Below are 16,219 nucleotides of genomic sequence, written 5' to 3' on the forward strand. Positions count from 1 at the left end.
TTTATATTGCAAGTCAGCTTTAAGCTGACTTACATGGACCCAAAAGTGCCACTGGTAATGTTTTTTTTCTCTTTTATGGAGACATTCTTGATTTTCACACGAGAATATCTTGTGCACACAAAATGTCACCAATTTAGGGTTTTTGTAACTGACGTGACAATGAACAGAAACCTATAATCATGCATTACCTCAGAACACGGATTGACTGTCAAGTTACTGATGACACTGGCATTGCAAGGGATAAATGTTTATAAGACTGTTAACAAGGATCTCAAACACTAGTGGATTATCTCGTCTGCAACATACAAAACCCTGAAGATGCTATAGGTTTTACAATGCAGTTGCTCAGTATATGTGTTGTGTTGCAAGAAACATCCCTGATGGCACACTGAATCCACCATCACATTCTGTTTATATCCATCAAAGAAATAATTTCAAATTGTATTAGTTTACATCAAGAGAGTACGTTTGTTATTAATAGGAACAGTGCGCCCAAATTCGAAACAAAGAAAATTCAAGGACACATTTTATTGTCTGCAAATGCATACACGGAGTCCTCCCGGGCCCCACTCAGTGAAGCACAACTCCTGTTGAGGTGGGACTTGCCCTAAAAACTAAACTGTCACCACAAAGAATAATATATTTAGGATGTGATTTATTACATATGTTCACTCAGAATAAGCAAAGAGATAGGATTTGTTAATGTTTGCTGCCAAACTGACACTTCTGTTCATTTACAATGACCAGGAAGGAGGGGATATTTAGAGTGTTGCCCCCTGATGCACCAGAACATAACCTCTGTCACAAGAGGCAAACAGAGGTCCGTAGAGAGAAAATTGCTGTTCAAATTTGAAATAAAAATTGGTGAAGTGACTTTCTATAAAAGCCAGATTTTGTATAAATAAGCAATTTTTCTATGTCATGATGTAATCCTGTATCTGTGGATTAGTCCTGTACATATTGTTTTGAGATGATTGTCAAATACATCTCCATTACTGTATGGTGTTTGCAGCGTGTGCCCGATAATGCCTAATCTTAATTATTTATCTCTTAAAGGCTGTGTGAGTGTGTAAACATTCATGATGTCACAATGAAGCAAACAACTTCAGATGTATCAGTTTGAGAGCAGGGATTAAATTCCATTCATTGCCAGAGACTCAGTAGACAACCTTTGACCATCCAGACAGACGTCATAAGTAGTATTTACAAGTCATTGGGCTTCCAATGTACTGATGATATTCCATAAGACTCGTGTCAGCTGTTGGCAACGACCCCTGGGTGCTTTAAAGATACAGGTCACTTCTTGAAGTGGGAGAATTACTTTTTAGCCAATAGCTCTTCAGGGTTTCATAATTTGAAGGTACAAGGGATATTTGGGGCAAGATATGTAACCACATGTGAATGCAGTATGAAATTACTAAGTCCTAAGTACCTGCAGTATCACCAGTAGTTTTGTCATCAGTATTTGGGGAATCTCAGTAGAGAGCCATGGCCCAAATTCATCTGTTTTCAGAGCTTCGCTGAAGTGTGGCTTAGCCTTGGGGTTGCATATGTCTGCATGCTGCTGAGGTAACTGAGACGTCAGTCCTGTCTGACCTCATTTTACTGAAATTGTAAACACTCTTTGCACATGGGCTCAAATGATAAGCACTTTCAGGATTAGAAAAATATGCTGCAATACAGTTGAGAACATTTAAAGTGAAGTTATTTCAACACGCTTCCATCATTTTGGTCAGGAGAAGCAGCAGCTTCTTCCCAGAAATGACAGAGCACAGGTCGACTTTTCTGAAAAACTAGCCCGGGTAGTAAAAAATTACAAGTCTAATCACTATTAAAAATAGTTTACAGGGGCACGGTGGCGCAGCTGGTAGTGCAGCCGTCTCACAGCAAGAAGGTCCTGGGTTCAATTCCCGCCGGGGACGCTGTGGGCGCTGAAGTGTGTGTTAGTTCCCCCATGACTTCAGCGCCCACACCCTGGGTGGGGTTGGTGAAAGGATCTTTCTGTGTGGAGTTTCCATGTTCTCCCCGTGTTCCCTTGGGTAGCAATGTGAGCTACCCTCACAAAAACATGCACACAGTCCTGGGCTACACATGCCCCCTCTGGCCAGCCGGGGCACCAGATGGGGTGGGGAGGATCCGGCCGGAATAACGTGATCCTTCCACGTGCTACGTCCGGCCGGAGAATCCTCACCCTGTTAAGGAGGAGACCTGAGCTCAGTGAAGGGCCTCCCGGGGTTGGTAGAGGATGGCAATGCCCAGGACTGTCACTTAGGTAGGAGCACTGGGTGATATAATGGGGGGAAAAAACCGGGATAAAAATATATTAAAAAAAAAAAATAGTTTACAACTAATTTTATGGTCCGGGACCACCACCGGAACAGGGACAGGTGCGTCCGGGACCACCACTGGAACAGGGACAGGTGCGTCCGGGACCACCACTGGAACAGGGACAGGTACGTCCGGGACCACCACAGGAACATGGGGAGGTGCGTCCGGGACCACCACTGGAACAGGGACAGGTGCGTCCGGGACCCCCACTGGAACATGGGGAGGTGCATCCGGGACCACCACTGGAACAGGGACAGGTACGTCCGGGACCACCACAGGAACATGGGGAGGTGCGTCCGGGACCACCACTGGAACAGGGACAGGTGCGTCCGGGACCACCACTGGAACATGGGGAGGTGCATCCGGGACCACCACTGGAACAGGGACAGGTACGTCCGGGACCACCACAGGAACATGGGGAGGTGCGTCCGGGACCACCACTGGAACAGGGACAGGTGCGTCCGGGACCACCACTGGAACATGGGGAGGTGCATCCGGGACCACCACTGGAACAGGTGCGTCCGGGACCACCACTGGAACAGGTGCGTCCGGGACCACCACTGGAACAGGTGCGTCCGGGACCACCACTGGAACAGGTGCGTCCGGGACCACCACTGGAACAGGTGCGTCCGGGACCACCACTGGAACAGGGACAGGTGCGTCCGGGACCACCACTGGAACAGGGACAGGTGCGTCCGGGACCATCACTAGAACAGGGACAGGTGCGTCCGGGACCACCACTGGAACATGGGGAGGTGCATCCGGGACCACCACTGGAACAGGTGCGTCCGGGACCACCACTGGAACAGGTGCGTCCGGGACCACCACTGGAACAGGTGCGTCCGGGACCACCACTGGAACAGGTGCGTCCGGGACCACCACTGGAACAGGTGCGTCTGGGACCACCACTGGAACAGGGACAGGTGCGTCCGGGACCACCACAGGAACATGGGGAGGTGCGTCCGGGACCACCACTGGAACAGGTGCGTCCGGGACCACCACTGGAACAGGTGCGTCCGGGACCACCACTGGAACAGGTGCGTCTGGGACCACCACTGGAACAGGTGCGTCCGGGACCACCACTGGAACAGGTGCGTCCTGGACCACCACTGGAACAGGTGCGTCTGGGACCACCACTGGAACAGGGACAGGTGCGTCCGGGACCACCACTGGAACAGGGACAGGTGCGTCCGGGACCACCACAGGAACATGGGGAGGTGCGTCCGGGACCACCACTGGAACAGGTGCGTCCGGGACCACCACTGGAACAGGTGCGTCCGGGACCACCACTGGAACAGGTGCGTTTGGGACCACCACTGGAACAGGTGCGTCCGGGACCACCACTGGAACAGGTGCGTCCTGGACCACCACTGGAACAGGTGCGTCTGGGACCACCACTGGAACAGGGACAGGTGCGTCCGGGACCACCACTGGAACAGGGACAGGTGCGTCCGGGACCACCACAGGAACATGGGGAGGTGCGTCCGGGACCACCACTGGAACAGGTGCGTCCGGGACCACCACTGGAACAGGGACAGGTGCGTCCGGGACCACCACAGGAACATGGGGAGGTGCGTCCGGGACCACCACTGGAACAGGTGCGTCCGGGACCACCACTGGAACAGGTGCGTCTGGGACCACCACTGGAACAGGTGCGTCTGGGACCACCACTGGAACAGGTGCGTCTGGGACCACCACTGGAACAGGTGCGTCCGGGACCACCACTGGAACAGGTGCGTCCGGGACCACCACTGGAACAGGTGAGTCCGGGACCACCACTGGAACAGGTGCGTCTGGGACCACCACTGGAACAGGGACAGGTGCGTCCGGGACCACCACTGGAACAGGGACAGGTGCGTCCGGGACCACCACTGGAACATGGGGAGGTGCGTCCGGGACCACCACAGGAACATGGGGAGGTGCGTCCGGGACCACCACAGGAACATGGGGAGGTGCGTCCGGGACCACCACAGGAACATGGGGAGGTGCGTCCGGGACCACCACAGGAACATGGGGAGGTGCGTCCGGGACCACCACTGGAACAGGGACAGGTGCGTCCGGGACCCCCACTGGAACATGGGGAGGTGCGTCCGGGACCACCACTGGAACAGGGACAGGTGCGTCCGGGACCACCACTGGAACATGGGGAGGTGCGTCCGGGACCACCACTGGAACAGGGACAGGTGCATCCGGGACCATCACTAGAACAGGGACAGGTGCGTCCGGGACCACCACTGGAACAGGGACAGGTGCGTCCGGGACCACCACTGGAACATGGGGAGGTGCGTCCGGGACCACCACTGGAACAGGGACAGGTGCGTCCGGGACCACCACTGGAACAGGGACAGGAGCAGGAGCTGGAGCCGGAACAAGCTGGGGCTGGGGCTGGGGCTGGCGCTGACGCCGTCGTCGTTGCTTCCTCTGAGCCTGCAGGCTCCTGGGACCACCCAGAGCCAGGCGTGTTCCCCAAAAGGGGTCCCAATACCCCTCCTCGGCCCAGCGCATGTTCTTAGCCGCTTCTCAGCAGAAGAACTCCAGAAGTGTGAGGCTCTCCCGCTGGGTCCATCTGGTCGGACCGTTCTGTCATGGTTTGGTTTGCTAAGGACCCAAGTGCAGGAGAGCAGGAGCCAGGAGTTGCAACAAAAAGGGATTTATTCCACCAAAAAAACACGGACCAAAAACAAAAGCGCTGCTTGGCAGGATCATAAACTAACACAGGAACAGGGATCAAAACTGGAGCAAAAACAGGAAACATGGAGGGCAGCACAGTACGGTCCGACAGGGAACAAAGGAATGACAAGACAAGATATACTGAGGGGATAACGAGACATGACGAGACACAGGTGCAGACACAATCAGGGCATATGGGACACAGGTGGGGCAAGACAGAAACTGAAGGCTGGGGGGAATGTCAACCTTGACACATACACACACAAATCAATGTATTTTCCTTACATTCAGAAATAGGCTGTACAGCTATCATATTCTACTGAAAGACACATTCAAACATTATTTTTACATTACTTTTATTTCTTTTATTTTAAAAGTATTCAATAACAAATTATTTTGTATTTCTTCCTCTTAGTTTTTATTATTATTATTATTATTATTATTATTATTATTATTATTATTATTATTATTATTATTATTATTATGGGGTGGCACAGAAGTCCCAAATGAATGTATCAATGTGATATATTTGGCATTGTAGAATTAAGGATGGAGTAATTGGGAAAGCAGTGGACTAAAGGACAGGAACACATGAACTGAGATGCTCATTTTAATGCTCATTTATAGGTGCAACTTGACTCATTCCTGCCTGATTGACTATCTGTCAATGTTTCTTTGCTTTTCTATTGTTTCTTTGCCTTTTGTTGTTTCTTTGCTTTTCTGTAGTTGCTTTGCTTTTCTATTGTCTCTTTGGTTTTCTGGAGGTTGGTAGCCAAAAAAAGAAAGTTGGTAATATAGGATAGGCTTTTATAAGCAGTTTGCTTCTGCCTATGCCTTTTGAGTCATTGTTCAACACATGATTATTGGTTTTGTGTGAAATGTCAATGCCGTGCACAATGTTTTTGGTGTTGTTTTTGTGTTGTCATGATTGATTGAATAAACTTAATTAATTAATTAATTAATGTATTAATTCATTAATTCATTAATTAATTCATTCATTCATTCATAATCGTCTGGGGTCTGGCCAGGGCAGGCCTGGTCTAGATGGAGGGGGCTACATGTGTGTGGCAGAGGAAGGGGGTTGATAAAAGTCCTGATGACAGACAGAGAAGGAGGGACAGCATCATGTGAATACGCTTAGATGAAACGAGCTCCAAATCCTCTGGTGACGTGACATCCTACATGCTGGACACTCGTGGGACACTGGCAGTGCGACTTAGATGGAAATGTGTCTCCGTGGCGCACAGCTCCATGTCTCCTGTGCTGTCAGAGTTAGTTTTTAGGAAGTTGAGATGAAGACGAGCCGCAGGTCCAGGAACCTCCTGTCGGTCGGCCTGAACTTCCTCGCCCTGCTTTTCGCCGTGACAGCGTTCACCACCACGTTTTGGTGCGTGGGGACGCAGAGGGTCGCCAAGCCCAAGTGCACCAAGCTGCGCACGCACCAGTGCATCGACTACGGGGTGAACGAGACGGACCCCAACAAGGTGGTGTACAGCTGGGAGACCGGCGACGACCGCTTCCTCTTCAGACAGTTCCACACCGGCATCTGGCTGTCCTGCGAGGAGAACATCCACGACGAGAGTAAGGGCAGGTGTGTGTGTGTGTGTGTGTGTGTGTGTGTGTGTGTGTGTGTGTGTGTGTGTGTGTGTGTGTGTGTGTGTGTGTGTGTGTGTGTGTGTGTGTGTGTGTGTGTGTTTATGTGGTAACTTGCAAAGTTAAACCACACTGTTGCACCACTTTTTTGCCTGCGAGACTTACAATTTCAACCATTTTATACTCAGAAGTTATATGAAATGAGGAAAACATTTAAAAGTATTTTTTATTTTACTTTATTCATTTATTTTACCACATTTTGGACAAAGCAAGGCAAGGCAAGTTTATTTATACAGGACTGTCTCAGAAAATTTGAATATTGTGATAAAGTCCTTTATTTTCTGTAATGCAAAAATGTCATACATTCTGGATTCATTACAAATCAACTGAAATTTTGCAAGCCTTTTATTATTTTAATATTGCTGATCATGGCTTACAGGTTAAGTAAACTCAAATATCCAATCTCAAAAAATTAGAATATTCTGGAATCTTAATCTTAATCTTAAACTGTAAACCCTAATCAGCAATATTAAAATCATAAAAGGCTTGCAATATTTCAGTTGATTTGTAATGAATCCAGAATGTATGACATTTTTGTTTTTTTTAATTGCATTACAGAAAATAAAGAACTTTATCACATTATTCTAATTTTCTGAGAAAGTCCTGTATAGCACAATTCAACACAAGGTAATTCAAAGTGCTTTATATCAACATTAAAATCGGCAAGACATAATTAGACAGTAAATAACAAATAAAATGAAATAAAATTATGAGAAAAGAAGTAAAATAATAAAAAGCACAAGTTGTTAAAAAGTTGTTAAGGGCAGTAGAGTACAGCAGGTAAGTATTTAATTTAAGAGTATGCTTGAGTAAACAGTGATGTTTTTAGGGCTGATTTAAAGGATCTACAGTTGGAGCAGACCTCAGGTCTACAGGAAGTTTGTTCCACCGGTGAGGAGCAGAATAACTGAACGCTGCCTCACCTTGCTTGGTTTTGGTTCTTGGGACACACAACAAACCAGATCCAGATGAAGCTCAGGGGTCTGGGAGCTTCATAGGAACTAACAGATCAACCATGTATTTTGGTCCAAGACCATTCAGTGCTTTGTAGACCAGCAGTAAGATTTTAAACTCTATCCTTTGACTCACTGGAAGCCAGTGTAGTGATTTCATGACCGGTGTAATATGGTCCACTTTCCTAGTGTTTGTAAGGACTCTGGCTGCAGCGTTCTGGATCAGCTGCAGCTGCCTGATTGATTTCTTGTTAAGGCCTGTAAAGATGCCATTGCAATAATCCAACCTACTGAAAATGAATGCATGAATAAGTTTTTCCATGTCTTGTTTAGACAGAATTTGTGATTCACTTTGAGATATCCTATTAAGAAAATAAAAAAGCAATACAATACACTATTCTTTCCTCTTTTTATGTCTCCTGAAATGAAAACGCAGTACTATACAGACTGAAGCTGAACCTTAGAAGAAAAGAAAAGAATGGACTTGGGTCACAACCTTGATGGGAACGTTTGCCAGCCTTTAGAGTCACGAACTGTTGTGGAACTGTTATGGTTATGAAAAACTCCAGTCAGAAGTGTAATCAGAGCTGCTTTGTTGTTTCAGGTGTGTTCACTGCCACCTTTGGTGCTGAAGTATCTGTCTTTCAGCTTGTGGTTGTACGAACAAAAGGATTAATCATTAAGAATAGAAATAATGTACAGATTCAGATGTTTTTTAAGGACTTGTTAGCATATCTCATCATGTGGCCGTGCCATGGAGGGTTGCACAGCTTGAGTTGATAAGGATTATGCAACTGGGGCCTTGATGAGTTTTTTCTCAAAACAGCTGTTGCCATTCCCCTTCTACCTGATTAAAGATTTCCACTTACAACAAATCTGGGACATGTGAGGCTGTACTGTAATGCATTGTGCTTCGGGTCAACGGTCACCTCTATTTCCTGTTTAGTAAACTGGCAAAGGCTCTCAGTGCATGTCACAGTTTTTGACGCATTAGTGGTAGACAGGGCATCTATTTGATTTTTTTCCCTTGAAACAGATGTTTGACAGAATTAACAAGATACCATCTGGTGACAGTTAGTGAGGGACCAGAAAATGATTTCTGGGAAATGCCTCATATTCAGAACAGAGTTTATTCAGTTCTCAGTTTACAAACTTTGTGACATGTATGTTGTTGTGAGGATTTGCAAGGCTTCACACTCAACTGATCTCACCAAGCACACCTTCATCAAAATGGAAAATGAGTCCTCAGTCCAAGCCTAGTAGAGCATTTATCAGTTTTATTGTTAATCCCAATCGGTTTTTCTTTGACTACCTCCAAACTTCTTCACGACCAAATCACTCACATATTTCTGAACAGCTGCAAACAGACTACAACTTTTGATGTGCAGTGCAGTCATGAAAGTGTGTTTTTTTTTCTGCTTTGCTGTTAGGTGAGAGATGCAGAAGTTTCATTGATTTAGCACCTCCATCAGAGAAAGGTGAGTATAGAGTTATTAAAACATGGAAAGCTATATCATATGCTATTACAAATATTTTGTTGTAATACATGCTATGTACCATGAATGTATGACACCTTAACCTATAGTTTTACCCTAAGCTTGGATTGTAACTTTAGATTCAAGCATCCCTAAGTGGGATGTATTTTGTATGGCATGTCATGAGATAAATTGTTAAAGAGCAGTTCACCATCGGTCAAAAGTTGGAAGTTCAATCTCCAGCCCCTCCTTTTACTACTACTACTACTATTACTACTACTACTACTACTACTGTCATTTAGCAGACGCTTTTTTCCAAAGTGACTTACATCTGAGAGAACTTTTGTTTAAGGTAGATGAAAAATAAAATAAAATGAAATAAGAACACGCCATGTGTAGAGTAAGATATTGTGTATATATATGGAGCCAAATCAATATATAATAAATATTTTCAAAATATTTGAAAATAAAATTTGAACCTGAAAATTATTTTTTACAGTTTCAATTTTATTTTTTTCAGTATCAGATCTTTTTTTCAGTTTCAAATCTTTTTATTTCAGTTTCAAATCTTTTTTTCAGTTTCAAATCTTTTTTTTTCAGTTTCACATCTTTTTTTCAGTTTCACATTTTTTTTTCAGTTTCACTTCTTTTTTTTCAGTTTCAAATTTTTTTTTCAGGTTCAGACTTTTGGCCCCGATCTGGCGTGGGGGGCGTGGCATCAACTGAGAGGGGCGTGGCATCATGAGTGACAGCAGAACAGAGAAGGCGGGGGACGTTCCTCAGTCATCTCGCCTTCAGGAATCGTAGGTTGCAGAAGTTATCAGTAGAAGTATGATTCAACACTGTATATACACCATATTCACGTGATTGGCAGTGGAAAAAACTGATATTAGTGACACATTTCTGTTTAAAAAGCTGTTTTAGACCGTACTTGGCACCAATCGCAGTATAAAAGCAATAAACTATGCCAGACTGTACAGTTCAAAAGCCACACTTTAAAGTTTGACATTTCCCACTTCCACATACTTCCTGTATTGTTCAATGTAATGATCAATGACATCTTTACAAATTTAGATGGATGCATCAAATCAGCGCTGTACGCAGATGATGGGCCATATGGATAAGGGGAAAAAATGTGTCAACAAGCAAGTCATGTTACATGATTTTTACAAATAAGCGCAAGATTGACATTGAGAAGCTAACACTATATGGTCAGCCGATGGAGAGGGTGAATGAGTTTAAATACCTGGGTCTACTACTACTAATATCAGTTTTTTCCACTGCCAATCACGTGAATATGGTGTATAGTGTTGAATCAAACTTCTACTGATAACTTTTGCAACCTACGTTTCCTGAAGGCAACATGACTGAGGAACGTCCCCGCCTTCTCTGTTCTGCTGTCACTCATGATGCCACGCCCCTCTCAGTTGATGCCACGCCCCCCACGCCAGATCGGGGCCAAAAGTCTGAACCTGAAAAAAAATTTGAAACTGAAAAAAAAAGAAGTGAAACTGAAAAAAAGATTTGAAACTGAAATAAAAAGATTTGAAACTGAAAAAAAGATCTGATACTGAAAAAAATAAAATTGAAACTGTGAAAAAGAATTTTCAGGTTCAAATTTTATTTTCAAATTAGCAAAACTTTTGGCCTTGATTTGGCTCCATATATATATGGATGAATGAGGAAAAAAAATGTGAAATGCTTATAGAGTCTAGGTATGGTTAAACAGGTTTTGTATGAGGATGGACCAAAACCCAAAAGCTATTATATTTCCCCACTGTGTCACTACAATGTTTTGAAGATCCTTTTCCAATGGAAAATCTTTACCCTTGCTTGACTGTATGTGGGGTTTATATCAGTTTTTGGTGTCGAATTTCTCAGAGCTGGCAAGTAGGAACAAAGATCATGTAAACTCCCTTTTAAATGGGAAAAACAGAAATCAGCTTATGCTCACTAACATGTAACCTTCATGTGGGCTGTGAAAGGGTGCTTTCAGCGTTTAGTAGCGCTGAACTATTAATCAAATCCAAATTGAAACCACAATTTGAAATAATTCATGTAACATGTCTGAGGAAGGCTTAAAATATAGCCACTCACTGGTTTTATCAAATCACAAAGTCCCATTCTCCTCTCATACTAGTCAGAGCAACCAATCAAAAATGGCCCATCTCTATAGTTACTGCATTCTGCAGCAGGGGATGCATTACATTTGATTATAATATTCAGATAAAACGTAATCCCGAAAGAAAAGCAGGACTTCTGTCTTTTAGAAATATTTAGATATTTTCATGAATCATTTAGCACTAGCCTTCAGTGCAGTGCCAAGTCATACTCTACTATGTATTTATAGTTTCAGCTCTGAGTGGCAGTGGTATAGCCATGGTGCCAGGAAGATGCACTGCTTTTCACTTAAATTGCCATGCTTAAGTTTTAAGAGGGTATTGCCAGCCATAGCATCTCAAATGGATGGCAAAAATCTTCTTGGTTATCGCAAAGCTAACCCATTTGATTTTACTGAATAACACGATGATTTATATGTTTTCTAGGGATGCTTTGGCTCTCGCTGGTTTCTGAACTGTTATACATTGTTCTGCTATTGGTCGGCTTCAGCCTCATGTGTATGGAGATGGTCCACTCCAGCAACGTCATTGATGGCCTGAAGCTCAACGCCTTCGCTGCTGTCTTCACAGTGCTCTCAGGTAGCCTGATTCTACTCCCCATCAACTAAATGTGATGCACTATAGTGTGTGCATTTGATGTGTTTTTTTTCTCTTTGGTGTTTTTTTTTTTTCAAATTTCACATAAAAAAAGCTAATTACTTTTTAAGTTAAATTGGTGGGTCAAATTAACTGTCAAAAAAAGCATACATCCAAAGAATATTTGAACATTAGTAACCTGGGTGCATAGTAACACTTAGGGCCTGATTTACTAAAGGTTTGCGTGCGTAAAAACGTGTGCAAACTTGACATCACCCACAAACCAATGTGCAAGCTGATCTACTAACAGCGTGCAAAGAGGACTGCGCCTCTCAAATGAGCAAAATAGCACACGCTATTCATTTAGTACTTTTGCCCTGATGAATAATCAATATGGGGCGTACCCACCAGAAATAGCTAAATACTGGGAGGAGAAAATGCAAATATGTCCATTTACCACCCGCAATGAGATTTACCAAGCCTGAAAGTTTTTGCGGGGATTGTGATTGCGTCTGTATTTAATACGTTTGAAAGGAAGGTGCTAATCTGCCCAGCATTACGCAGGGATGCTTTTTGGTGCCTGATTTGAGGACTGGGGTGGGGATGGCTCATCTTGTCGTGAGGATTCTCCACATGCAAAAGGAGAAATATTTTATTTGAATGTTAAATCGAGTATTATTCAGCAAAAGGTTGCCACAGGAGGCACATTCATTTTTTTATTTGTGATAATAAATAAATCACGTGTTTTCATGGAGAAAAAAGTGTTTCTTATTGTTCTGCAGTTGTCATACCCCGGTGTTGTGCCGTATTCAGCACCCCTGCCGTGAAAAGCACCCCCTCGTCTGACAAAAATCATATTCTCATTCCGTGTCATGTTCTGTTTAGCGTCCAGTTTTGTGTTAATGATTCATGTTTAAATGCGCTCATGGATTCCACAATAGTCATACTTTCCCACAATCACAGTCACAGATAACACAAATCGGGTAAATGGTTATTGATGTCATTAATTAATAGCCTGCTTACTGTGTTGTCTTCCATAATATTTGTAAATATATATAATATAAAGTATGTGTTTGTGTGAGTGTGTATATATAAATATATTGAAGTGTCAGTGTGTTGTTTTTTTTCTTGGTCTACTTATCATTGAATATACGAGGGGGTGCTTTTCACGGCAGGGGTGCTGAATACGGCACAACAATTTGCCTCTTCCACTAATATCTCTAACTCCAACTCGTCAAATTTCATTTTGCGCTCGCAAACCGTAAGACACGCAACACCTCATTTAAATACTGCGGTTTGCACCTGTTATCAATTGCGCAAGCATTCTTAGTTGATCACCCGCAAAACACACAACAGCAGCACGTGCAAACTTTTTCAGTGCACACGCAATTTAGTACTCTTTATTTAGGATCTTAGTAAATCGGGCCCTTAGTGATCTTATCAAACAACTACAAAGAATATTCAGATGTCAAAAAATCTAAGAAAGTGTCAGAATAAACAGTAAACAAACTACCTGCATATTTGAAAGCAAATAACCTAATGCCAAATAGGTTGTGCCTATTGTACCTATCTTTCTGACAGTGTACTGGATGTGTGATTTCAGGTCTTCTTGGCATGGTGGCCCATGTGATGTACACACAGGTCTTTCAGGTCACTGTCAGCCTCGGCCCACCTGATTGGAGACCATACAACTGGGACTATGGGTGGTCTTTCTGGTAGGTGTCCACTGACACACATCAAAGCTCAGATGTTATGATTGGCAGTATTCAACATTTGCTATGTGAGAACTGTAAGTAAACTCACCCATTAGGAAATCAGAAGATTTCCAGTCTGCAAGTCATGGCGGTTCGCTCACCTCTCTTTAGCATTCCTGTCATTAAAAACTGACGCCAAAAGCTCTCATGTTATAGCAGGATTAGGCTTTGGTGTCCAAAGCTCCAGTCCAGGGGTGATTGAAATTGCATAAGGAGATAATATTTCACTCCTATTTAATAACATGTTAAATGCATTTCAGAGGATAAAGCATTCTAGAGATTTTGTTGGAATTAACCTACATGTACAGTATGGAATGTATAAGCAATGATAATTTGGTTATTGATAATTAAAGCTGAGGGGTCAGAAGACAAAGTGATTGGGAGTAAACTCCCCAAATAGAGTGTGTACTGACTGACTATTATTTCTCACTTGAACTTCAGTGAATGAACTACAGTCAATTCTCTCTTTTTTTCCCCCCTTCTGTATATTGTCAGTATGGCGTGGGCATCCTTTACCTGCTGCATGGGCGCATCTGTCACAACCCTCAACTCTTATACTAAGACCGTCATTGAGTTCAGACACAAACGCAAGACCTTTGAGCAATCCATCCGAGAGGACCACTCAAGGGAAGCTTATGGATATTACCGGGATCATTCCTTGCACTCCATCTCTAAATCAGTGGATGTTTACTCCAGCCAGTCACTAAAAAGTGGCAGAAAGACTCCCATACCTGCTACTTCCTTGGACTTCAGTGACTTTGCAGCATCTTTGGGGGAGGAGCAGTGCTGATTGAGACAAAACAGTTGATGTTTCTCTCAGCGTGGCATCGTGGTGGACAAAGATACTTTTGACTATACCGAGTTCATGTTCACAATAAGGTGAACACCTCTGAGGAGTCGCAGATCATGTTGTCAGCTCCATCGATGCATTTCAGCACTGCCTTAACTGATGCAGGGAATGGAGCATCTACAGTAACTGGGAATCTGGACTGGGAACTTGAAGAAGCAGACATTCCATGAAACTCATGGATGAATGTGTATGTCTGTTTGTGAAACTTACAGTATGTAGAATTAAAGAAAACAATGAGTACAGTCATAAAAATAGAGTGGTGTATCTCAGTTGAAAACAGCCTTATTGATAAAGATCCAATCAGATGAGCAATACAGTGACAAAATGAGACTGTTTAAATGGGTCTTCATTGTTGTTGAACTACACCATAAATGCTGAAATTCTGGTGCCTATCAACAGTATACTAATTGTAAATAAGGTGTGGAGTAAATTTGTGCGAAGAATGGTTGTAGGAAATTATGTTTTTTCTTTTGGATGTTAAAAATGACTTGGGACCTTTAAAGTATTAGCGACAGACTTTTTTTTTAAACAGTATTTTTATTCAGGCAAAATACAAAGTTCCATCACTAAAGCATCACAAGCCAACATTTTCAAGGTTGAGTGGCCCATTATGGACACGTTAGCATCCACCAGGCTGGGCAAGACGATCCAAGAATGGTTGCCATATGGTGTAAAATGTATTAAGATTGTCCGCCATACCTCAGATTTTCTCCATATGTAATAAACTAGTTAGTTCCATTAGCCACTTTTAACTGATTTGTCCGAATCTTAAAATAAGTCTCTTAGCAATTGCCATTCCATACATGATAGTGCTCTGTCTGTACTGAGAGGCTGTGGTTTTGTAAGAACAGAGAATATCCAGACAATACTATCTCTGGATCAGGACTAAAAACACAATCATACATTTCAGAAAACCACTTGAACATTTCAGGTTCACAGGTCAGAAAAAAGGTGGGCTAAAGAGTCCTCAGTAGATCTGTACCGATCACACAAGTGGGAGATTGTAGGATTAATTCTGTTTAATTTAACTTCGGAGTAGTGCAGCCTGTGTATCATCTTAAATTGAATTAATTTGTGCCTAGCATTAGTGGTATAGGATCAAATTCTGCTTAGGCTCTCCCCATAAAACCATTCTGCAGCCCCAACTCTTTCTCCCAGGCTGCCCTCAAAGATTGTGTACTCAATTCAATTTTATTTATATAGCATCTATTAGGTTAAAACAGGTAAAAAACTCCCTTTTAGGAGGGAAGAAACCTTCGAGCGGAACCTGGTTCATAACGGGGGACTTTCCTGCAGGAGACCAGCTGGGCAGAGCAGGAAAAGAGAACAGACAGAGAGAATGAAAAAGAGGAAAGGAGAGACAGACAAAATGGTTAGCTGGTGCACTACAGGGAAGACTATATAAACAGATGTAGACAGCAGACACTGAGGTGATCAGAGGGGCAGGACTGCAGGTCAGAGTGTCAGCAGGCATCCAACAGACATCTATACAGAGGTGGAAGCAGCAGCGGGATGATCAGAGGGGGGACTGCAGGGTAGCATGCAGCTCCCAAAGCTCCAGCCTGCAAACATGCACAGAAGAGAAAAGGACGGGCAGACCTGTCGCGAAGTGGGGTGGATAGGACCCAGATGCAGGAGACCAGGAGGCAGGAGTTCCCAAAAATAGTGATTTACTAACAAAAAGCGCTGTTGAGCAGGATCCAAAAACCAGAATATGAACGTGACAAACCTGACCAGAAACATGGAGAGATGAAACAGTACAGACCAGCCGGGAGCAAGGGAAAGACAAGATATACACAGAAGGGTTTGATGAGACACAGGTGCAGAAAATCAGGGCAGA

The 16,219-nt window shown here is 43.7% G+C and overlaps 1 protein-coding gene across 1 annotated transcript; it reads left to right on the forward strand.

Moving 5' to 3' along the window:
* The first annotated feature begins 6,219 nt into the window (after positions 1–6,219).
* On the forward strand, positions 6,220–15,003 carry LOC133452955 (germ cell-specific gene 1-like protein). Its single transcript, XM_061732731.1, has 5 exons — positions 6,220–6,579; positions 9,035–9,082; positions 11,626–11,778; positions 13,379–13,490; positions 14,025–15,003. Exons 1-5 carry the CDS (start codon positions 6,291–6,293, stop codon positions 14,317–14,319), a joined length of 897 nt encoding a protein of 298 aa, XP_061588715.1. The 5' UTR covers positions 6,220–6,290; the 3' UTR covers positions 14,320–15,003.
* Positions 15,004–16,219: the final 1,216 nt, after the last annotated feature.

The sequence above is a fragment of the Cololabis saira genome, chromosome 1 (genome assembly GCF_033807715.1).
Source record: "Cololabis saira isolate AMF1-May2022 chromosome 1, fColSai1.1, whole genome shotgun sequence".
Classification (NCBI taxonomy): Eukaryota; Metazoa; Chordata; class Actinopteri; order Beloniformes; family Belonidae; genus Cololabis; species Cololabis saira.